Consider the following 17,338-nt stretch of genomic DNA (forward strand, 5'->3'; position numbering starts at 1 on the left):
TTATTGACATTTGGTTTTTCTTGTCTATGAAATACCTAATACTGTCTCTATCTTTTGTGCCTTTTTCTATTGAATTGTTTGTCTTTTTATATCAATTTATTAGAAATTCTTTATACTAACCTTTTATTGGCTATATGTTCTACAATTTCTCCCAACTTGTTTCTTGTCTTTTTACTTTCAGTGTATGATGAACAGAAAATCCAAATTTTTTGTAGCCAGTATCTTCAGTTTTTCCCCCGGATGGATAGTAGTTCTCAGCACAATTTATTGAATAGTTCATCCTTTCTCCATGGTTCTGTATTTTTAACTTTGTCTTGTATTGTACTATTTATTAGGCTATTGTCTCTCAGCTCTCAACCATGCTTTTATATTCTGCTCCCTGATTCCAGGGTTAGAACTCTGCAAACTAACTACTAACATTTCTTCTTTGCCAGCTGGCTTCCTATTGTGTTCTGCCAAAAAGAGCATAAGAGGGAAACTGGGGGACTTCATCCTATTCTATGATGGATCTTCACATAGGCAGCAGCACTTTATCAGTTTCCAGCTTCCTCCACACTCCAGAACCAGCCTTGTGGTTTTTGCTCGAAGGCACCAGCGGCAAGCTGTTGCACCCTGCACATAAGTTTGGATCCCAGCTCTGCAGGCATCCCATCAGCTTTAGGTTGATAACTCCAGCCTCTTCTCTCTCTCCACCAGTCTTAGAGATAGTAGCTGCTTCTAGTAATTATTATCACCGTGAATTTAGCATTTCCTTTTTGGTTTTTTAGTCTTCTAGCACCTGTTGAACCAATTCCCTATATTAAAGTCTCTTTGTTCCTAATTAGTGTGCTTCCTGTGACCTACTTATTATTGCCTGTGCAGTGCAGCTAGCTGTAGGAGCTACTCAGTATCAAGAGATGTAGTTGATCAGCCATTAGCCATATACATTCAGCAAGGACTGCAAGGCTGCTCAGGGCCCATGGTGGACTGCCTCTCCCAACACACATAATTCTATAATCTTGTTAAATTCTACAAAGAAACCTGTATGAATTTCAATTTGAAATTGCATTGAAACGGAAGATCATTTTGGAGAGAACTGATGCAACTATAATATCTTCTCCATGAATAAGGAATATTTCTCTTATTATTTAGATTTTCTTATATATTTTTTCTTATCACATATATGTAAAGTAATGCTTTATAATTTACTACATTCAAATTTTGCATGACTTTTGCTAGATTTATACCAAGAACGTTATATATTTTTGTTGCTATTCTAAATATCTTCCTATTGTTTTAAATGTTTTCACTATTTTGTTGCTAATGCATAGAAATCCTATTGATTTCTGTATGTTGATCTTATATTCAGCCATCTTGCTAAACCCTTTTTAATTCTATTTGTGGATTCTATTGGGCTTTCTATATAACCAGTTATCATCTTTGAATAATTACAGTTTTGTTTCGTTTTCTTTATTTCTTGTCTTACTAAACTGATCTGACATGAAAAAGGTAAGAGGGAGTGAGGAAAGGGCCTTTACTCCTTATATTGTGTCAAGTACTCCTTAAACATTATCTTAAAAAGAAATTTTCAACAATCCTATAAGGTAAACATTATTCCTTTTTTTTAACATGATGAAAAGGCAGGCTCATATAGTAAGATAACTTATTTAAAGACATAGAAGAGATTCAAACACACCACTTCTTACTTTCTAAGACATTGATCTTCATACCACACAATGCTCCTTTCAGATTTGAAGAAAATAAAAGTTAAACAAGTAGAGTTCTTTTTCTTTAGAACAGTTAAAAAATGAATAGGAATTTCATGGTAACCTTTAAAATGTAATCCCCCCCTTTTGTTGTTTTTCCTTTAATGTGAAATAATATTTGATCACAATATTTCTACCTTTAGTTAGAAGAAAGAAAGAAGAAAACTGTAGAAGAGTTCCTGGAAGCAAGAGACTTCATGCCTTAAACAATCAACCAGTATCTCATGAAAAACATCGATCTAGAAAAAAACAGGTATTTACTTTTCATTATATTTGAATCATACTTATGGACATTAAAATTTGTAACTTGAGCAACTATAATTATTTCACATTATTTCTTTTCAGCCCTAAAAATTCCTGAATGTAAAATGTTTGCTTTTCCCATCTTTGATTAATTGACTAATCTGTTTACTCAGAGTCATGAGAAAATACTTAACTCACATTTTTAAAATAGTCATAAGTCAGGTGTTGATACTGACTTGGCTTTGAATTATTGTGATACTATAATAAAAGTTCATTGGATGTAAGGTAGGACTTAAGTCCACATTATACGGTTTTATAGTCTCCTCTTCCTAACTTGGATCCAATTGAAATAAAGTTCTTCTGTACTTTAAAAACAATCAAACAAAAACAATCAGTATTATTTGATATGGAATTTTTATTCAGAAATTGATGTTACTAAAGTTACTTTTGGTAATGTAAAATTATATTTTCTACCATGACATAACTTTTTATTAACAGGTGTACATAGCATTTTATTTTTAATGTTTGGAAAGCATCTCCTGTTGTAACATTTTATTGTTTCATTGGTGACTATTTTTTATTAATTGCTTTACATATGTTTTAATAATCCATTGTTACCCAGTGAAAATTTGACAAGGCTATACTATAACATTGGAAGTTACCATACTTGTAAAGTGAGAGAGGGCTGTTTCTAATTTATTATAAACTTACAAATTATTATAATTTTAGTTTTAAATGTAATTATTTTAATTAAAATTTAGAAATAGTCTTTTTTCTAAAGTTTTTAATAAAAAGGAAACTAAAATAAATGTAAAACTTGGAGAAATTTTAGGCAATAGTCAACTTATAATAAATTATCATCTAAAAATTCATTTCTAGTAAGTATTTTGGAATTTTACAAAGGCTCTTTTTTAATGAGAATGTTATGAATGTTGGAGAGGGTCACCAAAGCTTATTTTAATTCATTATGCATCTGAAGGATAATATAGTAAAAGTTTGCTAATATGCATTCTAATCCAGGCATTGCCACCAATCTGTTGTGTGACCTTGGGCTAGTTTATTAGATCTGTGTTGTGGTTTCTCAAACTATTTCTCTTGGTATGACTTCTCAGCTAAGATTCTAATTGCCAGTTCCATTTGAATATCTAGATTGTTCCAAGGTTATCCTTACACACACCTAAAATTGAATTTATGAAAAGATACAATACAAGTGGTTTCTAAGGTCCTTTTAGAAATAATGCACTATTTCTGGATTCTAAGCATGGTATTGGCAACCTAACCGGGCATTTTAAATGGTGGAGTGAAATGAGATAAGTGTTAAATGTTCTGCCTAGGATGGAAGACCTTTTTGTCTCTAAATAACCTGTTATGGGCTCACTGGACAAAGTCAGGCTCCTACCAGAGCAAAGTCTTACTCCAGATTCAGGTTCCCACCAAGAAGGAAATCACAGACAGGACAGGACAGTGACAAGGTTTCATTTGAGATGTTAGGGAGGGCACTGTCAGGCTGGAGCCTGTGAGCAAAGAGACCTCTCTCGGCAGGCTACAGCTCAGGCAGTGTTACAGCTCAGGGTAGTATACGCAGAAGAATGCCATTGTGAGCAAACTCGAGAGAATTGGCACCCAGTGAGTTTGGTCTTGGCCTTTTATTGGTTAGAGTAGGAGGGCTTAGACACTTGATGTTCTAGGATTACCTGATTACTATGCAAATAGACTGCACTGTGTAGCTTGGGGTACCAGATAACGGTGACTTGTGATTGGTTCAATTGAAGGCTATTTTGATTGGTGTTTGCATTCCAGGCTATTGTGATTGGTCCATCAAGGGTGGTTCAGGATCGGCTCATTTGCACTCCTAATCCCATGCCCTCCTGTCTGCTGGCCCAAGGTTCCCTATTCTAGCCTGCCTCATTCCTAAAGCCCTGATAATACGCCTTCCTCTTACAGTGAACCTTGGCAGTAGGTACAGGAATTCCCATTACCTCTGACTCATTAGTTGTGGCTCCTGTGTCTTGGGTAGGGGCTTTAGCAAAATATTTGCCAAGAGGGGAATTTTCGGACAGGGCTCTTCTATGGTCAGGGTATGATGATACCATGACGTACCAATATCTTATATTGGAAGAAATCTGCTGAAAGCTTCTCAACCCAAGTGTTCCTCATTTTGCTCCATTCTTTTATTCTAAAGGCTGCAGGAATTGGCTTTCTTACTGTTCTTTCTATTCTCTCTCCATTGTTTCCAAACAGAGTCTCTTTGCTACGTTGCGGAGTTGAGTTTTGCTTTTTTTTAACTTTTTTAAAATTTGGTTTTATTGAGGTATATTCACATGCCATACAGTCATCCATGGTATACAATCAGCTGTTCCCAGTACCATCATATAGTTGTGCCTTCATCACCCCAATCCATTTGTGAACATTTTCTTTACACCATAAAGAACAAAAATAAGACTAAAAAACAAAAGTATAAAAGAACACCCTAATTATCCCTTCCACACCACCCCAATCTTCATTTAGTCCCTGTCCCCATTTTTCTACTCATCCCCATCCATATACTGGGTAAAGGGAGTACGATCTGCAAGGTTTTCACCATCACACTGTCACCCCTTGTAAGCTACGTTGCTATACAGTCATTTTCAAGAGTCAAGGCCACTGGGTTGGAGTTTGATAGTTTCAGGTATTTCCTTTTAGTTATTCCAATTCACTAAAACCTAGAAAGGGTTATCTATGTAGTGTGTAAGAATGTCCACCAGAGTGACCTCTCGACTCCTTTTGAAATCTCTCAGTCATTGAAACTTTATTTTGTTTCATTCCACTTCCCCCTTTTGGTCAAGAAGATGTTCTCAATCCCATAATGCTAGGTCCAGATTCATCCCTGGGAGTCATATCCTGTGTTGCCAAGGAGGTCTGTACCCCTGGGAGTCAGGTCCCACGTAGAGGGGAGGGCAGTGAGTTTACCTGCCGTGTTGGCTTAGATAGAGAGACAGGGTCACATCTGATCAACAACTAGGCACTCAGGGAGACTCTTAGGCACGACCACAAGCAGGTTTAGCCTCTCCTTTACAGCAGTGAGCCTCATGAGGGCAAGCCCCAAGATAGAGGACTCGGCATACCAAGCCATCAGTCTTCAATGTTTGTGAGAGCATCAGCAACAACCCAAGTCCAGCACTTCCCCATTTTCCCTCAGCGAGGAGTTGGGGATTTTTAAATATTTGTTTCAGAGAAATATCCAAGGATATTCACTCTAACTAGAAAAATGCCAAAAATTATTATTTAGATGGGTTGTTCAGTGAAGTCCTCTCTGAGGATATGACGTTTAAGACCTAAAAATTGAGAACAGCAAAGAATATGCCATTTTTTGAAGCAAGAAAGAAGTTGTGTTTTTGAAACTGAAGACAGCCAGGATGAACACAGAATAATTAGTGACAGGGGAACATGGCATAATTTAGCAGTTGTGTATGTAAAGGGCAAGGTGGTGGAACTGGTGAGAGATGAGACTAGAGAGGGTGTAAGATGAGGAGAGGCTCAACTGCCATTCTTAGGGACTTGAACTTTTACCTTCTGTAGGTAATGGGCATCATTGAATGGTTTTAAGCTAAGGACTGGGGTACACTGGATTTAAGATCACTGGTTTTAAGAGGATTAAAACTGAAGGTGATGTAACAAGTTTTAAGAGGCTATTGCCTTAGTCTCGGTAAGAGATGATGATGTCTAGAATTAGGACATTGATTGTAGGAATTGAGAAGAAAGGTCAGTTTTCAAAAATGTTTAGGAGGTAAGAATGAATATGATTAATTCTATATCCCAATATAGAATCAGTAAGAATACCTCAGAGTTTTTGCTTAGGAGATGGGAAGAAAGAACACCTGAGTTCCACTGGAAAAGTTTTGAAGCTCAGGGAAAGATAAGTACTAGAAAGAGAAATTTGGAGCTGTGTTTTCGAGGATGTTTGTATAGCAAACAGCTGTGGAGGAGATAGCGTCTTCCTGTGGAGCAAAGGGCAGATTGACTGTCCAGTATAATGAAGATAGTGTCCCCCATTGTAGTGAAAGTGAAGCATGCTGCTTACTGCTCAATATAAAGGATTTGAGTTCCCTTAGCTTGGGGTTCTTCTATAATGCCTCCCTCTGCTGGTCCTCTTTGCATTGCTTGATAGGAATTGGGAACCAGCATAAATGGTGATACTTTGGCTACTGTTATTGCAGCGAGTAATAAGCCATCTTGTGTGACCCAAGAGGAGTCCTGTCTCTTCTGCCAGCATCCATGAAACTGTGCAGAATAGCCTACAAATAGGGCAAAATGTCTGACCTGTCACTGTTTTTCAGGCAGCTGAACTGGATTTAAAAAACAAAAAAAGAAGTCTGCCAGGGGGAGTATTCACACTTGAGACATAGTAAATAATCACTCAAATGGTCATATTACTCCTTTAGCTCAACAGCGGAAGGAATTATTAGTTGGTCACCTGTGGCAAATGCCAAGTATCAGTAATTTTTTCTGTATATTGTATTTAATTTGATATTTTAAAAAATGATCTCCAGTCATTTTCTCCCAGAATATAATTGTGTTTTTAATGAGTTAATTGTGATCTTAAAACCTATTTCAGAGATGATTTAACTTTGGAAGTGGGAGCAGTAAGTTGTATATTTCACTGACATAGATGGAACAGAATTTTCACTGAGTTTTTTAATAAAAGATTAAACATTCATAAATTCTGTTTAGACATATGTATTCATTGCTGCCAAAATTTGAAGTTTACCATATTAACAGTTACATTTTATTTCTTCTAGAACTTTAACCTAATGGATTTCACCTTTGGTATCATCCATTTCTCTGAGACTTGTTTAATTCACTTGATTAGAATATTATGCTATAGACAACATAGGTTCAGGTCCTTTGTGGACTGTTAGTTTTGATAAAACACTGAACCTAAGAGCAGTTAGCCATCTTGCTAATATGTGCAATTCTGTACAAGAAATTAAGGAAGTATGGAATAATAACTACCATTCTATTACCAGTTGTAGAAGAGCGTCTTTAGAGACGGTGTCAAATTGACTGGGTTGGCATTTAGTTCGGTCACTTTCTAGCTGTCTGATCTTGGGCAGCTGAACGAACCATAGTGTGCTTATATATAAAATGAACTATAATAGTGAAGATCCTTAAAAATCTTACCGTGATAAATACAAAATCTTAAAAAAATCTAAGAATCTCTTCCATTCTTAAATCTAAGTATCATAAAAATTCTCTGAAACAGTTGTATATAGAAAGTATGTTCTTTTTGAAGAATTCTTTCTGTGAATAACTTCTACCTTTTACCAAAAGGCATGGCTTTGGGAAGAAGACAAGAATCTGCGATCTGGCGTGAAGAAATATGGGGAGGGAAACTGGTCTAAAATATTATTACATTATAAATTCAACAATCGAACAAGTGTCATGCTAAAAGATAGATGGAGGACTATGAAGAAACTAAAACTGATTTGTTCAGACAGTGATGACTGAATCTATTTGCAAATGCTTGACAAGAAACTATTTTGATCTCTACGTTTGTTTTAAACTTGCTAGTCGTTGATGTATCTTAATATTTTGTTTGAAAGCATTATAGTCGTTTTCTATAAAACAAAGTCTTTGATTCATTTGAGTGTTTGTACTATAAGAGTAGCATTATGTGCCATCATTGTATTCTTAAGAACTTTTTATCTTGATAAAATTGTTCAGCCCCACCACATTCAGTACTCCCACCCACAAATCTTGGTCTGATTAAAAAAAAGGATGAAAACATGGAAAAAAAAAATATTTCTATTAATCTAGTCTGTTACTGTAGGCTGACCTCATCCCTGTAACACACACATATAAATGATCTTCCATCAGTGAAAGTACCTTTGACATAAGAGGTGATTACTTGATTTATGGCTTTAATATGTTACTTAATTACCAAGACATCTGTTTATAGAATAAATGTATATACAAGGTAATCTATCAGTTATACTGTACTTAAATTTTCATCTAAAGAGAAAAACTTTAAAATTAATACCCATAGGACAGAACTTGTACTATAAGCATGAATAGCTTCATGTCTCATTTAAGTACATTTTGAGTTCTATTCTGGTGTTAAAATTTTGACAAATATGATTTTGGATAACGTTTCTTTATAATCTGGAGCCATAAACATTAGATTCTCTGATACTTTCATTTAATAAACTAATATTGAGCCTAAATGGTATTCTGGAAATGTTTAAATTGGTATTAACCACAATGATTTTACCATCTATAATAAATATTATATAGATGAGACCATACATAATCTTAGGAAATTTTGAGTTTTCACCAACATTTTATTCATTAGAGGATTTAGTCAAAACAATAACAGAATTTAGCATCTGTAGTTAAATGCACCTTATTTAGAAAGTGAGTGAATATATTATCTGTAATTTACAGTATTTAAGTATTTGTGTAAAAAAAAGAATGCTAATATTTTATACTCTATATTCCATTTCCTATTAAAAGTTTTGTATATTACTTACCATTGACCTTGAATTTATATTGTCCTACACATACAGTAAACAGAAATATGGATAATTACCATAGGCTTCCCAAGTCACTATCCTGTTACTCCACTAATTACTGTATGCTTCCTGACTCACTCTGTGCTGTTAAGCCCCTAGTGTTTATCGCAGGCATTTGACAATATTGCCAAAGCTGGCATGAGTCAAGATGAACTTGTAGGCTAACCTCCTTTCCTTCCAAACACATAAATCATCAAGTCTATGTTTTCATTAATGGTAAAATACATCATCATTTTATGTAGCAGTAAAAAAGAATTTAATCAATCACTATCAATTGTGTAGCGTGGTGCTTTCTTATTCAGAATTTCATTTTTCATATAAAAAGTTATTTTAGATTTATTTAAATAAATTTTTAATCATATAACTTGTGTGGATACATAAAAAGGAAATTATAAGCAAAATAAATCTCTGTTCCTAAAACGTTCTCATCTTCAGGGTCTGATTGTTCTGAATCACTTCTTTTTAATTGAAATTTTTATTGACCTAATGCAGATTCATATGCAGTTTTAAGAAGTAATACAGACAGATCCCTTGTACTTTTTGCCCAGTTTCCACCAATGGTTATATTTTGTATCATTGCCATTAGGATATTGGCATTGATAGAATCCACCAATCTTATTTAGAGTTCCTCCACTTAGCTGTACTGTGTTTGTGTGTGTATTTAACTTCTAAACAGTTTTCTCCTGTGTAGATTTATATGTCCACAACAGTCAAGATAGCTAAGTTCCAATACCACAGGATCCTTCTATGTCCCCCTTTTAAAACCACCCTCATCTCCCTCTCATCCAGCCTCTGACACCACTCTCTGCTTCCATTTCTAAACTTTTGTCATTGTGATAGGAGAGTAAAGACTTAAGAATCTGTCCCTCTGCTGAAGCTACCATTAAGCTGGCAAAAACAGAATCAACTTTTTTGGAACTCTGGAATCTAATAAAAAAAAGCTTAACCAGAGGAGTGCTTAATGAAGAGTTTGCTAAATTTCATTGGTCTTGAGACCACTCTGGCCTTTTTTGCTTATCTGACTACCCATTCGCCAGCTCAGCATCAGCCTTGAGGATGGCAGCCTGTGTGCCTGGTGTGGCTTTGCTGGTGTGTTAGAATGGGCAATAGGAACCTTGTTTTCAAAGAACTCCTGTATTAGGAATTGTCTGACCGTTCCCTGAGGTCAGCTCAGAACCTTGCCTTTGTTTTGCCCCCTTCTGAACTCTCAGTACTGAAGTGACCTCATTGGTGGTAGTTATCAAAAGCATTTAAAGACATTCTACCCACAGCCACTGGGACAAGGGATGGTGGACAGAGTAAACAGGCCTAGGACAGAGGAGGATGGGAAGGAAGATAAATAGGAGAATAATCCCTTTGAAGGACTCTTGCATACTAAAGAATCTGGAGGACCACACACATGCCCAGGGCTAGATGAATGCTCTTCTAAGACCTGAGAGGACCCTAAGTTTGCATTTCCTTAGCTGATCTTTGGGCTCCACATAAGCAAGAGGTGACGGCTAAGGTAGAAATTAAGTGCCCTGGCTAAATGTTGAAGGAGTGCCCAGGTCAGAGCCAATCTGCAAAACCCAGGAAGGAGAGTATCTTTTGGTTGTTTTATTTTGTTTTGCCCTAGATATTAAAAGAAATATCTGTCCAGTCACTGGCTGGGTAATAGTAATGGAACAGGGACTTCAGTGACCACACGTGACAGGGAATATAGGTTTTGTTAAAATAGTTTGAAGAAGTCACTGAACAAATGGATGACTGCAGTCCACAACAAACAATAGCAAACTGGGGGTGGGCGAGAATCTGATTCCAGAATTGCCACATTATAATATTAAAAATGTCCAGTTTTCAGCAAAAAATTGAGGCATGCAAAGTATGACTTATTCACAGGAAAGAAACTGACAAACCCTCCGTGAGGCAGCCCAGATACTGGACTTGCTAGACAAACACTTATCAACGGTCTTAAAAATGCTCAAATTGCTGAAAGAAACCACGGACAAAGAACTAAAGGAAACAATAATGTGTCAATGAAAAGACAATAGAGATAGGAATTACAAAAGGGAACCAAACTGAAATTCGTGAGCTGAAAAGCACAAAAGCTGAAGTGAAAAATGCTCTAGAAGATTCAACAGCAGATTTGAGCAGGCAGAACAAATGATCAGCAAACATGACGATAGCTCAATTGAAATTATCCAGTCTGAAGAGCAAAAAGAGAAAAGAATGAAGAAAAGTGAACAGTCTAAGGGACCTGTGGGACACCATCAAGCATACCAACCTACTCATTACAGCATTCCCAACAGGAGAGGAGAGAGAGGTGCTCCACTCTGCAGAGTAAGGAAATTAGGACTCCTGCATTTCTCTCCACTTCCCTTCTCCCCAGCCTTCCATTCCCTCTTCTTGTCAGAGATCACTTTTTACATTGTCAACATTGTCTTCAAAGGTCTATTGTTATTGTTGTGTTGGTTTGTTTTTAGCATTTATAGTCTGTCCAGTAATTATGGTTATATATATTGTACTTTATGTATGGGTTGCTTCTAAAAATTCAGAAATCAATAAATGGCATTTACTTACGATTTTTTTATTCATATTTATTGAGGTATATTCACATACCATGCAGTCATACAAAATAAACCATACATTCAGTTGTTTACAGTACTGTTATATAGTTGTACATTCATCACCAAAATTAATTTTTGGCATTTTCATTACCACATACACAAAAATAATAATAAAAATTAAAGTGAAAAAGAACAATAGAAGTAAAAAAAGAACACTGGGTGCCTTTTTCTGCATTTTTTGTTGTTGTTGTTGTTGTTGTGGTTTTCCCCCTTCCCCATTTTTTCTACTCATCCATCCATAAATGAGACAAATGGGAATGTGGTCCATATGGCTTTTCCAATCACGTTGTCATCTCTCATAAGTTACGTTTTTATACAATCGTTTTCAAGATTCATGGGTTCTGGGTTGTAGTTTGATAGTTTCAGGTATTTACTGCTAGCTATTCCAATTCCTTAGAACCTAAAAAGGGTTGTCTATATTGTGCGTAAGAGTGCCCACCAGAGGACCTCTCGGCTTCTTTTGGAATCTCTCTGCCACTGAAACTTATTTCATTTCCTTTTACATCCCCCTTTTGGTCAAGAAGATGTTCTCCATCCCACAATGCCAGGTCTAGATTTCTCCCCGGGAGTCGTATTCCACATTGCCAGGGAGATTCACTCCCCTGGGTGTCAGATCCCACGTAGCAGGGGAGGGCAGTGATTTCACCTACCAAGTTGGCTTAGCTAGAGAGAGAGGGCCACATCTGAGCAACAAAGAGGCATTCGGGAGGAGGCTCTTAGGCACAATTGTAGGGAGGCCTAGCCTCTCCTTTGCAGCAACAATCTTCCCAAGGGCAAGTCCTGTGGTAGAGAACTCAGCCCATCAAACCACCAGTCCCCTATGTCTGTGAGCACATCAGCAGCCATCAAGGTGGGGGAGCCCAACACCCCTGCATTCTCTATCCGCTCCGCAAGGAGGCTCTGCATATTTTTTCATTTTTTTAATTAACTTTTTTTAATCAACTATATCAAAAAAAATTTTTAAAATACAATAAAAAAAATTTCAAACCATAACAAGGGAGTCCAACATGTTCCTACTCTACCCCAAGAAAAGAAGCCAATATAGCAAAATTTCTGTGAACTTGTTCCCACCACATCCACCAGAAATTAACAAACCATAGTCATTCTGGGCATTCCCAGAATGTTAAACTCACCCACAATAGTTTATCTGTTCTTACTGGGTTATTGTTCACCCTTCACCAATTGCTCTTTATCGATTGCTCCCCTACATTCTACATTATAAACCATTTATTTTAGGAGTGTGTTGTTTAACTTGCAAGTGTTGTGAATTTCTAAGTCTCTGATGACTATTGACTTCTAATTGTATTCCATTGTGGTCAGAGAATGTGCTTTGAATAATTTCAGTTTTTTTAAATTTATTGAGGCTTGTTTTATGTCCCAGCATATGGTCTATTCTGGAGAAAGGTCTGTGATCACTAGGGAGGAATGTGTATCCTGATGATTTGGGATGTAATGTTCTATATATGTCTGTTAAATCAAATTCATTTATCCAATTGTTTAGGTTTTCAGTTTCCTTATTGGTCTTCTGTCTGGTTGATCTATCTATAGGAGAGAATGATGTGTTGAAGTCTCCCAAAATTATTGTGGAAACATCCATTGCTTCCTTCAGTTTTGCCATTGTTTGTCTCACGTATTTTGTGGCACCGTGATTGTTATTTCTTGTTGTTGAATTGCCCCTTTTATTTACTGCTAGCTATTCCAATTCCTTAGAACCTAAAAAGGGTCTCTATATTGTGTATAAGAGTGCTCACCAGAGTGACCTCTCGGCTCCTTTTGGAATCTCTCTGCCACTGAAGCTTATTTCACTTCCTTTCATGTCCCCCTTTTGGTCAAGAAGATGTTCTCCATCCCACGATGCTGGGTCTAGATTACTCCCCAGGAGTCATATTCCACATTGCCAGGGGGATTCACTCCCCTGGGTGTCTTTGTCTCTCATAACATCCTTGCATTTAAAGTCTATTTTATATGAGATTAATATCGCTACTCCTGCTTTCTTTTGGCTGTAGCTTGCATGAAATATTTTTTCCCATCCTTTGACTTTCAGTTGCTTTGTGTCCCTGTGTCTGAGTCTCTTGTATGCAACATATTGGTGGTTCATATTTTTTGATCCATTCTGCCAATTTATATCTTTTAATTGGGGAGTTTAATCCATTTACATTCAGCATTGTTACTGTGAAGGCATTTCTTGAATCAGCCATCCTATCCTTTGGTTTATGTTTGTCAGATATATTTTTTCCCTCTCTCTTATTGTCCTTTAATGAACCAATATTGAATCTCTTTAGTACTGAACCTTTCCCCATATCTCTCTCCTTTCTTTGTTTCTCTGTTGGTAGGGCTCCCTTTAGTATCTGAAGTAGGGCAGGTCTTTTATTAGCAAAATCTCTCAGGATTTGTTTGTTGTGAAAAATTTAAGCTCTCCCTCAAATTTGAAGGAGAGTTTTGCTGGATAAAGTATTCTTGGTTGGAAATTTTTCTCTCTCAGAGTTTTAAATGTGTCATGCCACTGCCTTCTTACCTCATGGTGGCCGCTGAGTAGTCACTACTTAGTCTTATGTTGTTTCCTTTGTGGTGAATTGCTTTTCTCTTGCTGCTTTCAGAACTTTCTCCTTCTCCTCAGTATTTGACAGTCTGATCAGAATATGTCTTGGAGTGGGTTTATGTGGATGTATTCTATTTGGAGTTCGCTGGATATTTATGCTTTGCCTATTTATATTGTGTAGAAGATTTGGGAAGTTTTCCCCAACAATTTCTTTGAATACTCTTTCTAGACCTTTACCCTTCTCTTCCCCTTCTGGGACACCAATGAGTCTTATATTTGGATGTTTTATTTAACTATCATATCCCTGAGGTCCTCTTCAATTTTTTCGATTTTTTTCCCCATTCTTTCTTTTGTTCTTTCATTTTTTGTTCTTTGACCTTCGAGGTTGCTGATTTGTTGTTCAGCTTCCTCTAGTCTTGTACTATGAGTATCCAGAATCTTTTCAATTTGGTCAACAGTTTCATTTATTTCCATAAGATCATCTTTTTTTTTAATTTACTCTTGCAATTTCTTCTTTATGCTCTTGTAGGGTCTTCTTCATGCCCTTTATATCCTGTGCCGTGCTCTTCTTCATGTCCTTTATATCCTGTGCCATGCTCTCATTTGTCTTTAGTTCTTTGATTAATTGCTCTAAGTACTGTGTCTCCTCTGATCTTTTGATTTGGGTGTTTGGGTTTGGGTTATCCATATCGTCTGGTTTTTTCATATGCTTTAAAATTTACTGTTGTTTTTGGCCTCTTGGCATTTGCTTTACTTGATAGGGTTCTTTTAGGATATGTAGGATTATTCAAAGCCTAATCTCTAATTTGTCAATTCTACAGTTTGGTGGAATACACTTTCTCTTACTAACCAGCAGATGGAGTCCATGAGTCACCTATTCCCCTCAAGTCAGTTCTCCCCAACTTTGTCTTTGTGGTGTGTGGGGGTCTGATTCTTGTGGGGTCCAGTTAGTGCACCAAGTTTGGGTGTGGTGTTGGTACTGTCTGCCCTGAATGTGAGGCATATGTCTGAGTGGTTAGGGAGGGAGGGCAGCTTTAATAATCAAACTTCCCAGGTGTTCCTGGAGATTTAAGGCTGTTGCAAGAGTCTAAACCTTTATTTCAGTCTCACCACAGATTGTCTCTGCCACTGACCCACAAGTCCTTGGTATTGGCATATGGTCCCTGGGATTTCTGAGTGGGTGCCTCTTCCAAGCCATGCCCTTCTAGGGCCTCTGTTGAGGAAAGGTTGTGCTACGTCACAAGTGTGTGCCATCCCTCAAGGGAAGTTCTGGGCCTCCGGACCATGTAGGTGCATTCCCAGCCTGCTGTAAGGATGGCTGTATGGGGTATGTTAATTTCCCCCTTTACACATAGTGCCGCCTTCCCAGCTCCGGGACAATTAGCTGTGATACGCAAAAGGCTGTTGTCCATGCCCAATATTGTGGCATGTGCGCTTGTTGCTGGAAATACTTCCCGTCACACTGAGTTTTTTGGCGCAGCTCTAGGCTGTGTTTTCGGCACTGGGCAGGAGCTTTCCCAGCCTGCTGATAGGATGGCTGCAAGGGGCGTGGTTATTTTCCCCTTTTGGCTTACCTCTGCCTGCCTTCCTCCGAGACAATCAGCAGCAGGTGCATGAAGGCTATCTTCCATGCCAGATATTGAGGCATTCGCATAGCCCGTTCCTGCCACGCTTCACTGTGCAGTTCTCACTGCTGTATCTGCAACCACTTTCGGGTTTTTTTTAAAAAAGAACTAGTCTGCCTCCAAACACCAGCCCATGGTTTCCCCACACCATAGCATAGCTGCTGGACATTCAGCAGGCTTACTCACTCGTTTCAGAACGCAGACTCCCCGTTTCACCAAGTCCATGGTCCCTGTTGTTTTAGCAGACCTTGTCCAGCTGGTGCATCGCTGGAACTGGTGTTCTGGGTCACTTTCTGGCTTTTATCTAGTATTTTTCACTGAGGTGTTTTTTGCCCTGTCTCTCCTAGCCATCATCTTATATTCTCTACTTATGATTATTATTCATATTATATCCTAGAAGTATGACTGACTCATAAAGAAACATGCTGTTTTTGTGCAAGTCAACAAAGTGTCAAAGTAAACTATTGTCTCCCATCCTCTCCCCTCTTCTATTTTGATCATATTTTCATTTTCACTTTCCTCCTAAAATTTTTCTGATTTTTATGAAAATAATGCATGTTCATAATCTTAAAATTAAGTTACTTTTAGTACCTTGTTTAGTAATTGTTAGCTTAGAGTGGAAAACATCTTTCCCTTCCACCACATTTCATTGCTTCCCAAAGGGAATCATTCTCAACTCTTAATTCTTTTCTCAGATGTTGATTTTAATATTTATTAACTCATTCATCCACTGTTTATTTTTTACTTTGAGGATTTATATTATTGGCCTCCCACTGTGTAGGATAAGGTTATTTGTATGCTCCCCTCACCCCCGGCCCACACACATACACACCACCCCTACGTTACTTCCCCTCCTACGTTCTTCCTATGTAGCTGCATCATAGATTTTTGTTAAATCAGTATTTAATGTTTATAGCATTATAATTCTGATGCTGTCATTTACATCTGAGTTGTATAGTATGCTATGATTACATTTCCTACTTGTATAGCTTTGTTTTTCCTGGGTTTGCCCTCCCCCCCCTAATTTCTATGTGCTAACTGATCTCCAGATTCTCTGACAGAACTGAAAATCTCAGAACACCTTCAAATATATCAGACATTCTATTGATATTTCATTATTTTCTTGGTGACATGCCTTCTCCTGCTCCCGTGTAGTCGGGTTGCTCTGGCAGGATCTAAGACTCTAATGCTTCTTATACCAACTATCCACTAATCCACTGAAAGAAGTATATGGAGCCCTTAGCTCTTGAACCTTTCCAAGATAGTGGATATGACTTAGCTTGCTCAAATTAAGGTATTCAACTTTCTCTTCTCTTCTATGACTGTTACCACCCAGCCATCTGCTTTTATCCACCTGAAATTCTGTGGCCATCTCTTTTTTGCTGCCTTCTTGTCTCTTGATCTCCTTGTCATTATATATTTTTGCTTTCTAAAATCACTAACTGTCATTTTATTGAGAATGGGAGGCAAAGGAGTTAAACGTGTGTTAAATCTGCCATGCTTAGCGGAAAGAAATGTCCTATTTAGAACCCTCTAATAAGGCTTCTGAATCCTTGCAGCTTTGAAAGTGTATCTTGCCTTCACAGTTAGTAGTTTGGCTGATACAAAATGCTAGTTTCAAAATTATTTTCTCTCAGAACTTGGAGACAAAAGAACATTAGACTTCAAGCATCCATTTACGCTAATATGACTGCTCTTCTCATGGAATTCTTATTCCTTTGTAGAAACCTGTAACCTATTTTTCTCTCTGAAAGCTGCTATGATCTCTTCTTTATCCTTGATTTGAAATTTCATACATTTGTCTCCAGGGGTGGGGATTTTTTTATTCACCTTGTTTGGTGTTCATTGGGGCCTCTTCACCTCAGGAAAAATTAATCATTCTTGATTCCACCTTTTTTTTTTTTTTTTTTTAAACATATTTTTATTGTAGCATATAACATACACACATGGAAGTGATAACTTGCCAAATGCACTTTAACAAGTAGTTAGAGAGCAAATATCAAAGATTATTATGGGTTAGAGTTCCACA

The 17,338-nt window shown here is 37.3% G+C and overlaps 1 protein-coding gene across 4 annotated transcripts in view; it reads left to right on the forward strand.

The window, feature by feature from the left end:
- TERF1 (telomeric repeat binding factor 1) overlaps positions 1 to 17,338 on the forward strand; it is a 78,762-nt gene that overhangs the window by 38,504 nt on the left and 22,920 nt on the right. For 2 of the 4 annotated variants that reach the window (XM_037802687.1, XM_037802688.1), the window contains 2 exons: positions 1,889 to 1,998; positions 7,299 to 8,939. In XM_037802687.1, the coding sequence (XP_037658615.1) occupies positions 1,889 to 1,998; positions 7,299 to 7,475 (287 nt within the window). In that variant the 3' untranslated portion in view covers positions 7,476 to 8,939. Of the gene's footprint in view, positions 1 to 1,888; positions 1,999 to 7,298; positions 8,940 to 17,338 lie in introns of those variants that run through there. The other 2 variants (XR_005211599.1, XM_037802689.1) reach the window with 1 other exon arrangement.

The sequence above is a fragment of the Choloepus didactylus genome, chromosome 14, assembly GCF_015220235.1.
Source record: "Choloepus didactylus isolate mChoDid1 chromosome 14, mChoDid1.pri, whole genome shotgun sequence".
NCBI classification, from domain to species: Eukaryota; Metazoa; Chordata; class Mammalia; order Pilosa; family Megalonychidae; genus Choloepus; species Choloepus didactylus.